Source organism: Amyelois transitella, chromosome 28 (genome assembly GCF_032362555.1).
Source record: "Amyelois transitella isolate CPQ chromosome 28, ilAmyTran1.1, whole genome shotgun sequence".
In the NCBI taxonomy this organism is placed as follows: Eukaryota; Metazoa; Arthropoda; class Insecta; order Lepidoptera; family Pyralidae; genus Amyelois; species Amyelois transitella.
Window position 1 is genome coordinate 1,785,540 of NC_083531.1, and position 18,684 is coordinate 1,804,223.

At 35.9% G+C, this 18,684-nt stretch overlaps 2 protein-coding genes across 6 annotated transcripts in view; one reads left to right on the forward strand and one right to left on the reverse strand.

The window, feature by feature from the left end:
* On the forward strand, positions 1-5,159 carry LOC106133683 (uncharacterized). The gene is made up of 6 exons (XM_060952482.1): positions 1-137; positions 562-699; positions 2,156-2,328; positions 2,653-2,786; positions 3,878-3,990; positions 5,095-5,159. Exons 2-6 carry the CDS (start codon positions 569-571, stop codon positions 5,135-5,137), a joined length of 594 nt encoding a protein of 197 aa, XP_060808465.1. The 5' UTR covers positions 1-137; positions 562-568; the 3' UTR covers positions 5,138-5,159.
* A 1,058-nt stretch (positions 5,160-6,217) lies between these two features.
* The window catches only part of LOC106133709 (alpha-1,6-mannosyl-glycoprotein 2-beta-N-acetylglucosaminyltransferase), a 35,952-nt gene continuing 23,485 nt past the window's right edge, over positions 6,218-18,684 (reverse strand). For 3 of the 5 annotated variants that reach the window (XM_013333522.2, XM_013333521.2, XM_060952245.1), the window contains 8 exons: positions 18,406-18,549; positions 17,859-17,956; positions 17,050-17,195; positions 15,443-15,603; positions 13,803-13,934; positions 11,064-11,281; positions 10,140-10,319; positions 6,218-9,386 (listed from right to left, as the gene is read on the reverse strand). In XM_013333522.2, coding sequence (XP_013188976.1) covers positions 9,299-9,386; positions 10,140-10,319; positions 11,064-11,281; positions 13,803-13,934; positions 15,443-15,603; positions 17,050-17,195; positions 17,859-17,956; positions 18,406-18,549 — 1,167 coding nt within the window. In that variant the 3' untranslated portion in view covers positions 6,218-9,298. The remainder of the gene's footprint in view (positions 9,387-10,139; positions 10,320-11,063; positions 11,282-13,802; positions 13,935-15,442; positions 15,604-17,049; positions 17,196-17,858; positions 17,957-18,405; positions 18,550-18,684) is intronic. The other 2 variants (XM_060952246.1, XM_013333524.2) reach the window with 1 other exon arrangement.

Below are 18,684 nucleotides of genomic sequence, written 5' to 3' on the forward strand. Positions count from 1 at the left end.
CCCTTAAACAAGAGGGACATCGATACTTTCAGAAGATTTTCAGTGTGGGCGGTGAATGCCTTCTGGCCTTTTGCGTATGACGAAAACAATATCGCTTTTAAATCTTGCCATTCGATAAGAAACATTTATCGCGGCTCGTAAGTGTTATCAGTTTTTAATTAACCTCATAAGAAAAAAAAATACAAGTGTTAAAATTAAAATAGTAGTCATCTATAGGTACTAATATAATAAAGTTGAAGAGTTTGTTTGTTTGAACGCGCTAATTTCAGGAACTACTGGTTCGAATTGAAAAAATCTTTTGCGTTGAATAGACCATTTATCAAGGAAGTCTTTAGGCTATATATCATCACGCTGCAACTATAAGGAGTAAAGAAATAATGGAAAACGTGAATAAAACGGGGAAAATTATTCATCCTTGAGGGCTTCAATGATGCCCAAAATAACTATTCCACGCGGGCAATGAATTATGTTTTGATTATCTTTAATTTTGCTAAGCTTCCACGCTAACCAAGGAGCGAAAAAAATAAGATATAATTATTACAGAAACTAGTTCTTTTTCAGATTGGACATGATATATCGTTATTACAATATAAGGACTCTATACAAGGACACCATAGAATATGATATAGGCTACATCACCCACCAGATAATATTGCGTTATCAACTGATGATCGAGACTTATCATATTGTGATAAAGAAGTATGCCTTTAGTTCATTATTTTCACATCTGTTCCAGCACTATCACTACATAGTATAAAACAAAGTCGCTATTTTAGTCTGTTTGTCTGTATGCTTAAATCTTTAAAATTACGCAACGGATTTTGATGCGGTTTTTTGTAACAGGTAGAGTGATTCAAGAGGAAGGTTTTTATGTATAATAACATTTATAATTTTGCACCCGTGCGAAGCCGGGGCGGGTCGCTAGTTTCTTATATATGCACAACTAGAGGCGGCCTGCGACTTTGTCCGCGTGGAAAACTTATCGTAACTTAACAATTAATCCCGCGGGAACTCCAGGATAAAAAGCCTATATGTTATTCTGGGTCTTCAGCTACCTAAATACCAAATTTCATCGTAATCGGTTCAGTAGTTTTTGCGTGAAAAAGTTACTAACATCCATACTAACATCCTGACGTACTCACAAACTTTCGCATTTATAATATTAGTAGGATACACGTACTAATCGCATAGTAATCACGTATTGTGGACTAAGGGATTCCTGTATTTAAGATACTTTTTACATACTAGAATCGGAGACATTCTAGCAATTGGTCTGGTCAATAGTGCCCGAAACCGACGACCCTCTGCCTACCCCTCCGGGAAAGGGGCGTGATTAACGTATTCATGTATGTACTACAAGGCGATCATTATATAAGACTAATAACTTATGAACATACATTCATATAATCACGTATACGAGTATATCCCTTGCGGGGTAGACAGATAATCAATTTCGAAAAGACTGAAAAGCCACGTTCAGCTGTTTGGCTTAAATGATGGAATTAAGATTAAAAAAGTGACAAGTTGCTAGCCCGTTGCCTACAACAAGAATCCCAAGTAGAAAGCCTAATAAGCCTTTCCCTTACTTGTGATGTTTAGATTAGTCGCCTTTTACAACCTCCATGAAAAAAAGTTTATGTTGGTGCCGTGCGGTCCCCGGCACCAACATAAAAAAGAATAGGACCACTCCATCTCATTTCCCATGGATGTCGTAAGAGGCGACTATGGGATGGGCTTATAAACTTAGGATTCTCGTTTTAGGCTAGCAACCTGTCACTATTTGAATCTCAATTCTGTCATAAAGCCAAACAGCTGAACGTGGCCTATCAGTCTCTTCAAGACTTTTGGCTCTGTCTACCCCACAAGGGATAAAGACGTGACTATATGAATGAATGATGAAGGAGAAAAAGATGGAGTAGTCCTATCATTTAAGCGACGGGCTAGCAACCTGTCACTATTTTAATGACAATTCTATCTCTAAACCGTAGTACGTAACGTCTTAAAGTAGGCCTTTCAGTCTTTGCGAGCCTCTTGGCTCTGTCGTCCTCGTTTAAGATAAAAACGTGATTATACGTAGGTATGTACAGTTTGAATCGCAGTTTATCAATGACATATGTATGTTATGTACATACATCAATGTTGCAAATGATTTCAGATTTGTCAAAAAACCGGACGAAAGAGCGCTGCCTATTTCACCATTTTTCTATTTGTACACGAACATGATCGAACTCGGTCAAGTAATAGTGAACCTGGCCAATATGCTGGCGGAAACGGAAGCCAAGTACAGGGACGTCACCAACCCGCTTTGGGTTGATCTGACCTCGAGGAGTGAGTATTTCATTTTACAAATGGCGATAGACCGAGCCGGGTCGCTATAGCAATCAATAAATTCTATATGTGTGAAATATAGAGGTGTGCCGTGTGGTTAACGGCACCAGTACAAAAAAATAATAGGACCACTCCATCTCTTTCCCATGGATGTCGTAAAAGGCCACTAAGGGATAGGCTTACGAATTTGCGATTAAGCCAAACAGCTGAACGTGGCCTATCAGTCTTTTCAACACTGTTAGCTCTGTCTACCCCGCAAGGGATATAGACGTGACTATTATATACATATATAGAATACAGATTATATACGCTTTTGTTTCTCAGCTCGCAGAACTACCAGAGATTATACGGGAAGTCCTGAAAATTTGACGACTGTTTTTGGTCAACCTGCAGTCTCTAAGGGGGAATCTGGCGAGGAAAATCTGCAAGGCGCGCAAGCTTATCAGGCCCAACTTATAGTAAGATTTTTTTACGTAATTTATACTAAAATAAAAAATAAAAATATTTTATTGGGTAACAATCATTACAAATAATAGTAGTTGCTGGGGCCTCCTTTTAAGCGAAAAAGGCTTGTGCCAGGCGGCTCCGCTCTTTTTATCGCTAGATTAGGTACATTGTCACCAATATAATATATAAAGTTTTTACATGCTATAAATTTGAGAATATAAATAGAAAAATATATAAAAAGAGAATAAAGTTATACTAGTTACGTTATACATTGTTACTGATTAATGTCTCCAGTTCATCATAGGTTTGATTTCTTAACCATGTTATTAACATAGATTTAAACTCATAATAGGATTTGTTATATACGAGTATATACAGTGTTCTATTAATTTTATTATATAAAAGGGAAGCACGAGAGTTAAGCTGCACCCTTGCAAATTTTGTATTGTGTGCGGAATGTCAGCAACGGCGTATCTTCTTCTTCTCCCTGCAGTGTCAGATTTAAAGGATAAGGTTTTATGTTTACTGAGAATGAGTTCCAGAATGTACAATTTCCTAATAGACAGAAGATTACATGTCAAATATAGTTCAGAAGTCGGGAAGTCTTTTTTTTTAAATACATAACTTTCAATAGCATTCTCTGTGCTCGTTCAATTTCCAGGAAGCGAGTTTTTAAAGCACCGCCCCAGATCGAAATGCAGTATGTGATGACAGACTGAACTAGTGAGATATAGATATTATTAGAAGTTTTCTAGAAACTATATGGCGTAATGTCTTAAACATCCATATGAATTTACGGATCCTAGCTGTTATTATTTCAATCTGTTGGTACCACGTTAACCTCTCATCAACAACTACACCCAGATACTTAGTTTGGTTGACTTTATCAATTGAAGGACAATTGCAGGCAGAGTTAGAAATATTGCCACATATTGATTTGTGAAAAACCTGTATAAGTACTTTTATAGGTGGCGTTTAATTTGCGCGGGCGCAGTTGCGAGTAAAATTTAATAGCCAAAAACTACAAAAAGAACTTTGGAGATAATTTTTAATTCCGATATCTTTATTTAGTGCACCTATCACAATATTTTGTTACTTACAGGCAGAGCAAAAGAGAAAAAGAAAGGAATTAAGGAAACAGAGGAAGGACATGCAAAAGGGTATCGTTACGCCCACCAAGGGTACCTACCCTTGGAAAAAACCTGGATTCAAAAAGTAAGTACAAAATATACAGCGATACGTGATGCCCTTTCAGTATTTTCAAGACTGTTGGCTCTGTTAACCCCGCAAGGGTTATAGAGACTATAAGGAGATATGAATGTAGTACCTCATTATAATAAACATTTATTATGTACTTAAGGAACAAGCTGAATCTGAAACTGCCGAGCTTGTATGAGAAGAGTTATGAATGTGGATGAAGCGAAAGAAGTAGGTATGCAGAGATCGTGGCAAGTGGAAAGATGTAGTTTGTACCTAGGAAAAAGGGGTGATTTTATGTATGTACTTATGTAAGTTTGGACGAAGAAAATAAGTAGGTTTACAAACATTTACTTAGCAAAAAGCGATATTTTTTGTAATTTCCCATACCAAGGTCGATCAACTAAACAAGCAATTTATATGCAATCAATCTGGATCAAATCAATTTCTATAGAATACCTAAATAAGCAAGTTTCATTCTCCAAAAACATCTTTAAAAAACATAGCCTGCATACATATATTTATTTAGTTTAACCCCACATTAAGTTCTCTGTCAGACCCAATGGTTGACTGGTAGATTATGCTTCTAGCATTAAGTCCGCCAATTGTGTTATACATTTGTATTTTGTGCAATGAATTTTAAATAAATAAATAAAGTCCATCTTTTTACTTCTTCTTCCATTACCCAGGATTGGAAAAGAGCCGTGTGGTTCCCGGCACCAATACAAAAAAGAATAGGACCACTCCGTCTCTTTCCCATGGATGTCGTAAAAGGCGACTAAGGGATAGGCTTACAAACTTGGGATTCTTTTTTAGCGATGGGCTAGCAACGTGTCACTTTTTGAATCTCAATTCTATATTTAAGTCAAATAGCTTAACGTGGCCATTCAGACTTTTCAAGACTGTTGGCTCTGTCTACCCCGCATGGGATATAGACGTGACCATATGTATGTATGGAAAAGAGCTCTAAGGAGAAGAGTCCGCGGTACGCCTTTTGATCATAATTTAGGATTTGGTAAAATCAGTCAGTCCGAATTTGTTTACGTAAATGTCCATGAACCATTATTATACCGATTCCTTGCTCACTGTAGAACCCTTAAAAACATGTTTTTTTATTTTCAGACTATGGAAATATGATTACGGCTGGTCGATAGAGAACTGGTGAAATATGTTATAAAATAATAAAATATGTAAATAAAAATATAAAGCATTTTAATTTTACAAATAATATTATGTACCTACACATTTGACCTCAGCATTTGACAATGCCAATGATAATTTCTATTTTAGTTTACATGGAACATACATACATATGGTCACGTCTATATCGCTTGCGGGGTAGACAGAACCAGCAGTCTTGAAAGACTGACGGGGCACGTTCAGCTGTTCGACTTAATGATAGAATTGAGATAGCCCACCGCCTAAAAAAGAATTCCAATTTTGTAAGCCTATCCCTTAGTCGCCTTTTACGACATCCATGGGAAAGAGATGGAGTGGTCCAATTCTTTTTTGTATTGGTGCCGGGAACCACACGGAAACATTACATTACATGGAAATTGACATTTATTCGTCTGTAGGCTAAATGTAACACCATTGTGACCTGTTTTCTTTCACAAATAAATTGATCATAGCCGTAGCAAAAATGGCGGACTGAGTTTTACTATACAGCAAAATGAAGCACCATTGTATATATATACATAGAGGCCTCACGCGCTCACTCTCACCAATAGTGTGACAGTCGGCCGCCATTACGTCATAGATGCGTCATAGACTATCTCATTTTCTATCACTCACACGTGCGTACAATGCCGCCAAAACGATGCTTCACTTTTTTTCAAGCCGCACTCCGCCTTTTTGTCTACGTCCATGATATTGATTGATCTTTAAACCATTCAGTCATATTTTGACGGCCTGTATGGCGCAGCGGTAGTGCGCTTGTCTGCGACACCGGAGGTCCCGGGTTCGAATCCTGGCCAGGGCATGATGAGAAACGAACTTTTTCTGATTGGCCTGGGTTTTGGATGTTTATCTATATAAGTATTTATTATAAAATATAGTATCGTTGAGTTAGTATCTCGTAACACAAGTCTCGAACTTACTTCGAGGCTAACTCAATCTGTGTAATTTGTCCCGTATATATTTATCATTCAGTTGAACGCAGCCTCCATTTCTTTCAAGACTTTTGCCTCTGTCTATCCCATAAGATACAAGGGCACTTAGGTACGGCACAATAAAACAAAAAATATATTTTACAATGTGTTTATTTCACCTAAACAGGTTGTATTTGGTTTCGCTTCCACTCTTTTATACAAATTTACAACAAATGTGTTTTATCACAGAACAAATGAAATTTTTACAAAAGACAATTTAATTTCGATGTTATAACTAGTGAATAAACGGCATAATGTATACCTAAAACATGTTACAAAAACACTGTTCAATCTGCGATTGTAATTGTGAAATTTCTTTTAAAAAGATTTACTATCTAATAAAAAAACTATCGAAAAAAGGCTGGTAGTGCCTGCTTGGCTCGTCTTGACTCCCGTGTTCCCAGGTAGGTTAATATACAGGATTACTTTTAATTTACTCGCAAACTCGCAGGTTCTAAGATAGCTAACATCATAAACAACAACGTTTGTTTAACGAGTTTTGATAATTCATTAGATTTTAACCTCATCAAAAAAAATATTAATTTAATATGCAATTCACTATTTATAACTCTTCTAGCATCGTAAAAGATAAGCAAAGAAGGAACTCGAAGAAACAGCGTTGGGCGCGGCATCGCGTACAAGCGTGACAGGACGATACAGACTAAAAAAAAACATTACTAATTAATATATTGAGTTTTATCAAAATTCGTAGAACCAACTATATTGCTTATGATGTCAGCTAGATACCCTGCGAGGTTTGTGGTAAGCTAAAAATAACCCTGTATAAACATGTTTTAGAAAATTTAATATTGAAAGAAGATAAAATTACATGGCAACACTTATACGTATCGACTTAACGCTCGTTGCCGCCGACGACACGGTGTTGCCATTGTTTGATTTTGAATTTGCTAAATATTGAGTAAATAAATGGAAATTTCCGATATGAGTAAAAGGAATCTATAACATTTTAAGTTATTTCTTAATTGTTTCTTAACTTATCACTCTCAAAGCAATTTTCAGTTTCAAACAGAGTTTTTGCTACATTACGCGAGTATAAGGCGTATGTCTTTCTATAGAGAGGCCTGATAAGACATACGCCTTATCAAAAATTAATGAATAGTGTTGTCAATCAACGTAAGGTGCGGCGGCCAAATGACTATAGCACCTGCTTACACGCCGCCATTTTGAATATATGCGTATGCGCCGTGATTCGTCACAACGTACGCTTTACAATGCGCATACCTACACATATCTAAACAAACAGCTTTTTACAAAAACAAAATACTAAAAAAAACATGATGTAAGACTTCAAAACATTTTACATATGACTGATATAATTACTATTAAAAAAAAATGTCTCGGCATTGTTTCCACCAATTCGCTAAGTTAACTTTTTCTCGCAAATAAAATCTAATACTCATTCAGTACTTAGCGTCATTGATAATACAGGCCATTAGATTTTTAAGGTAGTGTGTTCAGTCGCTAACAATATTAGTTTACAAAAAGTTAAACTAACGAATCATGTATACAGTTATAAATGTTCATATGAACTTCCATCATGATGGGGGAAAAAAACGCAAATAAACATTAAAAAAACAATATACAAAAAAAGTTTAAACGAAAACATTAAGCAATAGATGATTTAAACTTGAAATTATTAAACCCTATCTACAAGCTTCGTGCATTGAAAGCGCGGCCGCCTAAATAATAACAAAAAAAAAACTAAATATAAAAAAAAGCAAAAATACGTAGCGCTTTCAATGCGAGAGAGCGAGTTAGTCACAATATACATTTTTGCACAATTTATATTTATTTAATTATTTCTATAGAATATAAAGCCACACATATGATCAAATGATTACCATAAAAAAATATGTGTGATTAGTGATTTTTTTTATAAATATTGCAAACAAAAAGCTGAACGTTCATTGACAAAAAAAAGGCACATATGCATCAAAAAGACTGTGCTATATATGAATCGAAATTACTCAAAAAGTCGAAATCTCAAATTTGCACTCATTCAAATCATTATGGCATTATACTCTAGTTATTTATTTATATCGTCAACATATCTTCATCAAATTCTCATTTCTCCCTCCACTTTTGAAGAGACGAAACTGGGGCTCCGCCAATAACCACGATCCAGGTATAGAACATCAAATAATTACACGAAAGGGATACAATCCAATCTCAGTTTTAAAAATTGAAGCTATGGCTCGTATTTGCCTGAATGTGCAGGTTTCCCTGCGTTAAGACATACACCTCGTTGTCGGCTATACCACTGTCCACCTAATTTATATTTAATTCCATTCGTTAAAAAGACATTAATTAAATTTCAGATATTAATATGACGGTGCTTCATCTTAAAATATTAATGATTATTATCTATCTTTCACATATTAAAATACTATAAATATTTGTGCTTGAATATTCTCTGAAAAATCGAATAAAAAATTTAACAACCAAATATAAAAAAACAACTTAACTTAGGCAACGAGACTATAATACAAATTTTTAATCATAAAAAAAATACTATATTCGTAAGTACATACAGTGCAGTTTGCGCGTAAAAAATACTGAATTTTATACTGATTCAACAAAAAAATATACCAATTGAGAAAAGAGAGAAAAAAAACGTATTAAGTATAAGAAAAAAAAACCTTCTCAAAAAATTATTAAAACAATTAGAAAAAGTGGTTAAACTAACTATTAAATATGTAAAACATTATACAAGGATATCATTCTAAAATTAATTTGTCACTGGTTCCAAAAGTGTTTTGACAAAAAAGCCATATAAATAAATATTTCGATTCTTCTGTAATAATTAAGAATGCTTATTTATATCACTTTGTAACCTTTCTTCATAATTAAACAAGTTAAAAACACATTATTGAGGTAATGGGCCTAGCTGAAACAACTGTATTTTTCTCTTAAAAAGTTTAACTTTACATATAACTTTATATATTAAATTATTATGGCATCAATTTGATACTATTTCTCTCAAACATATTGAATGTTATAATATTGTAAGTAAGCTGTTTAACACACAAATAAAAATTGATCAATTGATATGAGGTTATGGGCCTAGATGAAAAATTATTTTACTCTTACACTTTACATAAATATGGCGTAAATTTGATACTATTCATTCCAAAATAAACTGGCTGGCTTTAAATCTACAAAAGGTCGGCCAAATGAGGTGTGTTTGTGTATTGTTTCCTCTGTCTACCTATCTTCGTCATATTCGTACAAAGCTCCCGATCTCTGAAAGAAAAATATATAATAATTAAATATAATTCAGTTTGGGACCATGGAGTTCTTCTCTTTTTATTTCCTGAATAGAATAGAATAGATTTATTTTCAAAATTGGTTACAAGGTATCACTTATTGACGTCACATCACTTAAATCTAATTATATCTACTACCGCTCCCAAGGCGCATGTGTAGAAGAAGCGGCGGAACAAACTACACTGCAGCACCCTAAAAACACTGTAAACACCCTAACCTCCATTTTTTTTTTTGGAATAAAATAGAAGTTTTAATGTCTTGTATATTTTGAGTTTGACTTTATACGAAGAATTTATGCTCCACCACCAACCCCAAATTTTCGCGGCATACAAATATTGCTGCACAATAACTGATATGTACACTACACGCATACATACATACATACAGTCACATCTCTATCCCTTGCGGGGTAGATAGAGCAAACAGTCTTGAAAAGACTGATAGGCCACGTTCAGCGTTTTGGCTTGATGATAGAATTGAGATTCAAATAGTGACAGGTTGCTAGCCCATCGTCGAAGAGAGGAATCCCAAGTTTATAAGCCAATCCCTTAGTCGCCTTTTAGGGCATCCATGGGAAAGATGGAAATGGTCTTATTCTTTTTTTATTGATGCCGGGAACCACACGGCACCTATATGTATAATACATACATACATAAAATCACGCCTCTTTCCCGGAGGAGTAGGCAGATACTACCTCTTAATATGTATAATAACTAACAAATAACATACCTGATGTCACCCCAGCCCCCGTTGCCCTTCACCAACTTCTTGTTCTGCTTCGCGCCGCCAGCCGTGATCGTGGCGGTCACTCTGTTAGGATACATGTATGACTTGGCGTTCTGCAGAAGTTTCTGCACTTTGCTGATGACTGTAGAAGCGTTGCAGTTCGATTTTTTATGGTGGATGCCACTGGAATGAGTTTTTTTGTTGATCGTTTTTTTTTGTTGAGAGTTGATTGAGATGAATTACATACATACACATAATCGCGTCTATATCCCTTGCGGGGTAGACAGAGCCAACAGTCTTGAAAAGACAAGATTGTTCGGCTTAAGACAGTATTGAGATTAAAATAGTGACAGGTGACTAGCCCATCGCCGACAAGAAGAAATACAAGTTTATTAGGCTTTCCCTTAGTCGCCTTTTACGACATCCATGGGAAAGATATGGAGCGGTCCTATTTTTAACTGCCAGGAACCACACGCCACATAATGTATCTTCGAAAATAGTCATTTGTACATGGCCGAGGTGGGATTCGAACCTGTGTCTTTCTGCGAATCGCGCGTTTTTAACAAACCTTACCGATTCGACCACCGACGCTCATGGAACATACATACATACATATGGTTACGTCTATATCCCTTGTGGGCTAGACAGAGCCAACAGTCTTGAAAAGACTGAATGGCAACGTTCAGATATTTGGCTTAATGATAGAATTGAGATTCAAATAGTGATAGGTTGCTAGCCCATCGCCTAAAAAAGAATCCCAAGTTTGTAAGCCTATCCCTTAGTCGCCTTTTACGGCATCCATGGGAAAGAGATGGAGTGGTCCTATTCTTTTTTGTATTGGTGCCGGGAACCACACGGCACATGGAACCTGGAAACAATTCTCACAAGAGTATAAAATTTAAAAAAAAAAACAAAAAAAAATCTCACCATTCCCCAATATGAAACACCCTAGGCCCCTTGCACAGAATAACCCTAAATTTCTCCCTGCCCGGGCGATTCTGAGACAGTTTCAACAGAGAATAATCCCAGTTGTAATCGTCATAATTGCAGAACAAATCCTGGAGTTCCATTATCGAGTTCCATACGGTTCTGTTGAAGGCGAAACCCATGTTGTGCATACTTGAATGCCACGGCGTGATTTCCACCTAGAATTGTATAATGCCTGAGAATGATGTAGGGCTTGGTTGGGCACTACCGTTAGGAGGCTGACTACGCAATCAAATTTCGACCTTCCCTCGTTGGGTTAAGTCTCAAAATGACTTGTTCGCAAAATGTCCCCAAGTGGTTTCAAATTCTTTTTTTTTTCTTAATTGTATTTGTCATTTGTCTTCCAGACAGACACAGTCTATAGTCTTAGTGGAAAATTATTTTGACATTTTGTAAAGATAGATAGATAGTGAAAATACCTACTACTTCACTAAGAATTTTTTTTTACGGGCTCTTCAAGTAATTTCTTTTTTATTATTTTATAGAATCAACCTCCAAACGATATTTATCAATAAAACAGTTATGTCTTAGAAACTAAAAAAATAAATAACTTAAATTTATATTTACAATGTCATTCACCTCAGTCTTAATAATATGAGTTAGCAAAAGCATGCATAAGTTCAAAATTAGTGTTTTTAAAATGTTAGTGGTATATATTACATACAGTGCCATCTAGCGAGATTAAGCGCTTATGACGTGCATCATCTGATCGCCGAAACAAACAAAAAAAAATATATCATAGACGTAGAAAAAAAAGGCGGACGGAGTGTGGCTTGACAACAAATGAAGCATCATAATGGCAGCGTCGTACGAATGTGTGTTCTCTGTCAAAACTTGCCATTTCGTGAGATAGTCAATGACGCATCTATGACGTCATGGCGGCAGACTGTCACACTATTGGTGAGTGGCAGTGAGCCAGCATACTATTGGTGTTTAATTTTGCTCAAAAATTCAAATTCATTATTATAGGATACTTCATATCGCTTAATAATTGTCAAATCTTACGGTATCACAACATTGGTTGACGTCAAATAAATTACTCAAAACTAAGGTTACTACCGCTTCCAAGGCGTCAGTGCAGAAGAAGCGGTAACACACTGCACTGCAGCTGTATGCTGTATAGTAAAACTCCGTCCGCCTTATTTTACATCTTATAATGATGAAGTTAAGATCATCTGTGTAATATGACCCGTATATATTTATTTTTTAAATAAGCAGTTGATGTATGAAAGATCTTTCAAATACAATCAGTGAGTTTATTCACAAAAGTTAACAAGGCTCTTTTCTGCCACTTCGGTTCTCCGCAACGATAGAGGGAGAGGCAAGATTACTTGTAAAAGTAAGTGAATAAGTCATTGAATAAACTGTAATATGTAAGGCACTGGCCGCAAATTTTTGTCACTAACTTTTACAAGTCATCTTGTGACTTACATATACAGTTCATTCACAGATTTAAATCAAGGTTTACTACTGACGCCATTTTAGGTCAATGCACGTCCCGGTACATTTTACAGTCAACGGCTGAGAAACCTGACCTCCTAAGTTACAAATTTCAATTTTCAAGAACAGAGGTCATTTTTCTCTACCATTAATATTAAGCACTGAAATATTTATAAAATACATGCTTCAACTACAAAGCTTAAAATACTGCATGCTATTAAAAAAATAGTTCATTTTCTCTATTGATGATTTTATTTTTTATTTATTGCACGATTTTCCAGGTTTCAATGATTACAATTTTTGTCTATGCTCCAAAAGAATTTAAAGCAATGAAAAGTGAGTAGCTAACCCGTAGTCTATTCATAAAAAAAGGAATAAAGTCCAATCCCTTGATCTGACTTCAGGATATAATCAAAATAGCAGCTATATACACACGCACCCAAAAAAAGCTGTAATTTTCACCAATTAAGGCAACTTATAGCGCGTCTATCTACTACTAGATAAAAAAAACAGTTCTTATTCAGTGCGTACGCACTTAATAGAAACAATATATTCTAATTCAGCTATTATTTTAAATTTCTTAGTACAGATATTGAATATGCCACCAATTTTTATGTATAATTGAAAACATTTTTAGGTATGTACTTATTTAATTTAAATTTAATGCTAATAATTAATTTGCAAACTAAAGAAGTTATGACCACTAGATATAAGGCAATTATTTTTGTTGCACCTGTGAAACGATTAATTTTTTTTTATTTTATTGGTCGCCTTAAGATAATTTGTGCCAAACTTGCTTAAGTCCGCAATAATTTGCTTTTTATAATTTATTCATTAATAATAATATATTTTTATTTAACTGGAAGAGATATGCAGCTTTGTACTACAATTACTGTATTAAATGCTTACTGTAAATAATTTACCCTACATACATAAAATCACGCGTTTTTCCCGGAGGGGTAGGCAGGCAGAGGCCACATCTTTCCACTTGCCACGATCTCTGCATACTTCCTTCACTTCATCCACATTCATAACTCTCTTCACGCAAGCTTTTTCGGCGGTTCCGGGTACAAACGTATCTTGATCAAATTAAGGACTTCCTGGCAAAAGGTCACGTCAAGAGTATATAATTTTGTGTACATAAATAAATAAAAATAAAGTAAACATTTCTTTATTTTTAAAATTGGAGGCATTCCAACACCCGTACCGTAACTAACTTTAAAGCAAAAAAATAAACACCTTCTGTTTACTCGAATACAAATTGGGATAAACTTGGAAATTCCACGTTTGCGATTCCTGTTGCCGTCTCCTTCGCTCCTCGTTCGCCGCGTGCACTTGCTGTATGTAGTTCAGGGTGAGTTGCTTCTTCCGCTGTTGTAATAACGACTATATTCGCTTGGCGGCTAAAGCTGAGCCTATTTTAGCTTAAAAACTATGTACTGTACTAATGAACACATAATAAGCTCAATTTTTAAACACTCAAGTTTTCGTGTAAGTAGTTCAATTTGAAACTGTTCGCGTATGGGTCGTTCAACTTATGAACGGTTCGACGACAAATTTTTCGTCATATAAACATTAGACGAGAGTATTTTTCATCAAAAAACGATTCGTCGACAAAAAAATAATATTTTTTCGACGAATGATTGGACGATGAAAAGTTCTGCTGAACTCTCGACGGTGAATAACTATGTCGTCGAACCGTTCGTAGGGCCAATGAGAAACGACCTTCAATTTTAGACTAAATTTACTTTCGGTTTTTATTTGCAAATCTTGACAAGGTAGGCTTAAGATTATCTTGTAAGGTTATATTATAGACATCAATTTAAATATTACACATATAAATGAGTAATCACTTATATGTATATAAATGTTTTATAATGTGAAAATAAAATCCAAAGTTTTTTTAATGAAAACTTGAGGGCAAAACTCTTAAATATTATATTTTTATTCATGATATTCTAATCCATAATACTTTGATATATAAAAAAACGCAAATTAACGCAAAACTAAATAATATTCAGGGATTGGTATATGTATGTACTTATAAATTCGTCTGATTTAAGAAAAAAATTGAGAATTAATTGTCTTTTATTTTTTTAAAGAAGTCATATATTATTTATTTTTAATGTGCTAAATGTTATCTTGATGAACTAAGAATTTTAATGAGATAAACATTATACGTTTTCGTGATTATTTCATAGGCAGACCCTGGGCTCCATTCCAGAGAGGAAACTCCGGGAATATAGCAAGAATGAGTGATAAATATGACGATGTGCGCTCACATACAATATTAGTTGTGAATTTTTTTAATAACACGCAACTTGTAAGCGACATTTAAAAGCTTTGCACACATAAAGCTGTGAATGTCATAACGGTTGTGTTATAATCATTTTATTTGTATGAGACGTGCCTGAATTACCTATCAATTTCTCACGTCATATACAGATATAGTTATAAAGTTAAATTTGCGAAAAAAAATAATTTAAACCAGCTGTTGCCTGAGAATATTATTTTAAAGCATACATCATCATAAATTATTTAAACAAAAAAAATCATCTTATTGAGTGTCGTGTGGATCCTGGCACCAATATAAAAGAGAACAGGACCACTCGATCTCATTTCTCATGGATGTCGTAAAAGGCGACTAAGGGATAGGCTTATAAACTATATGAATGATGATAATTAAGTGTAACTCCGTGATAAAAAGTAGCCTATATATTATTCCGGGTCTTCAGCTACCTACATACCAAATTTCATCGTAATCGGTTCAGTAGTTTTTGCGTGAAAGGGTAACAAACATCCATACTGACATCCTGACATATTCGCAAACTTTCGCATTTATAATATTAGTATAGATAGATGTACGTATCAACACTTACCTTATCCCCGTTCACGTGGTACTGGTAAGTTTTAAGGTAGGTCCCTAGGGATAAAATTTCGCAATACGGGCAGGTCTTATCCGCAGTACTCTTGAGAAGATTCAGCATGTGAATGAAGTCTTCGGCTACGTAGTGGTCTTCTTCCAAGAAGAGTACCATACCTGAAAAAAAGGGGGCTTAAATAAACATTAAATATGTACGGAACAAATGATGTGTGGTTCTCGGCACTTAAGAATAGGACCGCTCGATCTCTTTCCCATGGATGTTGTAAAAGGCGACTAAGGGATAGGCTTATAAATTTGGGATTTTTTATTAAGCGATGGGCTAGCAATCAGCCACTTTCTGTATCACAATTCCATAGTTAAGATATACAGTTGAACGTGGTCTTTCAGTCTTTATGAGACTGTTGGCTCTGTCTACCCCGCAAGAGATATAGACGTGACTGTATGTATGTATTCAGATACTATATTTTATAATAAATACTTATATACATAAACATCCAGGAAAATTAGAGAAGTCATCTTTTCTCATCATGCCCTGGCCGGGACTCGAACCCGGGCCCTTACATATAACAAAGACTAGACATATTAGTGTTTACAAATTTAGTTTTACATCAACATTAACATTTTTTTAATTGTAAATTCTAAAATGATGTCACAAAGTACAAGTAGGTTAAGCAGTTACCTCCATGGTCACAACTGGGATGGGTCGTCATCTTTAGCAAGAAAATCACGGTAGGTTAAGCAGTTACCTCTATGGTCACAACTGGGATGGGTCATGATCTTTAGCAAGAAAATCACGGTAGGTTAAGCAGTTACCTCTATGGTCACAACTGGGATGGCTCGTCATCTTTAGCAAGAAAATCACGGTAGGTTAAGTAGTTACCTCTATGGTCACAACTGGGATGGGTCGTCATCTTTTGCAAGAAAATCACGGTAGGTTAAGTAGTTACCTCTATGGTCACAACTGGGATGGGTCGTCATCTTTAGCAAGAAAATCACGGTAGGTTAAGTAGTTACCTATACGGTCACAACTGGGATGGGTCATGATCTTTAGCAAGAAAATCACGGTAGGTTAAGCAGTTACCTCTATGGTCACAACTGGGATGGGTCACAAGATTTAGCAAGAAAAATTACAGTAGGTTAAGCAGTTACCTCTATGGTCACAACTGGGATGGGTCGTCATCTTTAGCAAGAAAATCACGGTAGGTTAAGCAGTTACCTCTATGGTCACAACTGGGATGAGTCGTCATCTTTAGCAAGAAAATCACGGTAGGTTAAGCAGTTACCTCTATGGTCACAACTGGGATGGGTCACAATCTTTAGCAAGAAAAATTACAGTAGGTTAAGCAGTTACCTCTGCGGTCGCTATTAGGATGGGTCGCCATCTTATGTAGGAAATCACGGTAGGTTAATCCGTTACCTCTGTGGACGATTCCAGGGGTAGCCACCCTTGATTTCATTTTCCAAAAAGAAATTGGCGTAGGTTAAGCAGTTACCTCAGTGGTCGCTACAAGGATGGGTCGTTTAATTGAGCAAGAGAAGAAATAACGAGTTTCTTTCACTCTGGTTAGAGACTCTAGTTATATTGATGACTGACTGACTGACCTGTATGTCCCGCAGTGCACTGTAGCTGGTTGAAGATCCTGTTCGCCTTCCACCACCAATGGTGCTTGGTCTGCGTGTACTCCGCCTCGCGGTAGTGACCGTGGAGGTCTGGGTGTTTCGCGTTGTTGCACCCTAGTTTTATTGCTCTGGTAAAAAAAAATCAAATAAAAACAAATTAGAAAAAAAAAACTTCAATTCTACAAACGCTGAAGTGAAAACTGATGTGGTCGAGGTGCCAAAGTTAAGACTCACGAGTCGCAAATGGGTGTAGCATAGATTAGCGATCAGTTGGGAGATATGTCTTAATCTTCTGTCTCTTTCTAGCTTTGAGGTTCACTGGAGTGGTAGAAAGTGACAGAAGATAAAACATTGCTTTTCAACATTAGAAAAGGGACTTATAGACAATGCATTAGCATCATGTTTAACTTTTATATATACAGTCTTACATTGTGTGCTATAAACTTAAATGAATAAATAAAAGGTTTCATGCATAAATAATTATAATTAACATTTTATTTCAGAACATAAAGACATTATATCATGTCAGCAAGTCTTTGCCTAGAAAATATTTTACTTTGTATGGAACAGCGCGAAACTATCCAAATTAATGAAGACTAGCTGATGCGCGGGGCTTCGCTCCCGTGAGAAATTCCAGAAAAAAAAGGCCCGCAAGTCTATTCTGTACCTGTGCCAAATTTCGTGAAAATCAGTCCAGTGGTCTTTCAGTTTATTCTTTACAAACATACAAATCTACAAATAGGTAATTTCCCGTGTAGATTACGAGTAGGAATCATTTGGAGAATACTCACGCGTCGTATTTGGCGTCTCTGGGACAATCGTTGGGGTCCCGTCCCGGGAACTCGTGGGGGTGGGTCTGTATTGAGTACGGGTAGAAAATTTGCATCACCTGTAAAAAAAAAAACTTATTTACTCTGATAAAACTTTAAACAAAGCGCCGGTTGTTCACGATTTCCGGCTTGGATTCCCAAAAATTTTATAGCATTTGATCCCGGTCATAATGATAAATTAAACATACATACATACATATGGTCACGTCTATATCCCTTGCGGGGTAGACAGAGCCAAAAGTCTTCAAACGACTGATAGGCCACGTTCAGCTTTTTGGCTTGATGATTAGAATTGAGATTCAAACAGTGACAGGTTGCTAGCACATCGCCTAAAAGAAGAATCCCAAGTTTATAAGCCTATCTACATACATACATACATAAAATCACGCCTCTTTCCCGGGGGGGTAGGCAGAGAAGAGAAGAGTTCCTTCGCTTCATCCACATTAATAACTCTCTTCATGCAAGCTCGGCGGTTAAGCCTATCTCTTATAACAAATACGTAGCGTACCTTAGTAAAATCGATACTTCTAACAAGAGTGTTGATCTCCTCATCATAGTAATCGTGCGAGAACACAAGCAATGTTTTGTCTATACCCCTCGCCTGGGCCAGAGACACGATGAGGTGACGGAGGTAAGTCAGGCGGGTGTGTACCTGAAATTAAACGGGGCTTTATCAATGAAAATCCAATTAAGTGCGAGTTGATATTTATAGTATAAAGATATACTATGTCATTTAAACTTATCGATACATACATATTATCACGTCTAAATCACGTTCCGGGATAAG

Coding starts and splice junctions, on each gene's coding strand:
- LOC106133683 (XM_060952482.1), top strand. CDS start 569: ATGATATATCGTTATTACAATATAAGGACTCTATACAAGGACACCATA. Junction 700..2,155: donor TATCATATTGTGATAAAGAA/GTATGCCTTTAG, acceptor AAATGATTTCAG/ATTTGTCAAAAAACCGGACG. Junction 2,787..3,877: donor CTTATCAGGCCCAACTTATA/GTAAGATTTTTT, acceptor TGTTACTTACAG/GCAGAGCAAAAGAGAAAAAG.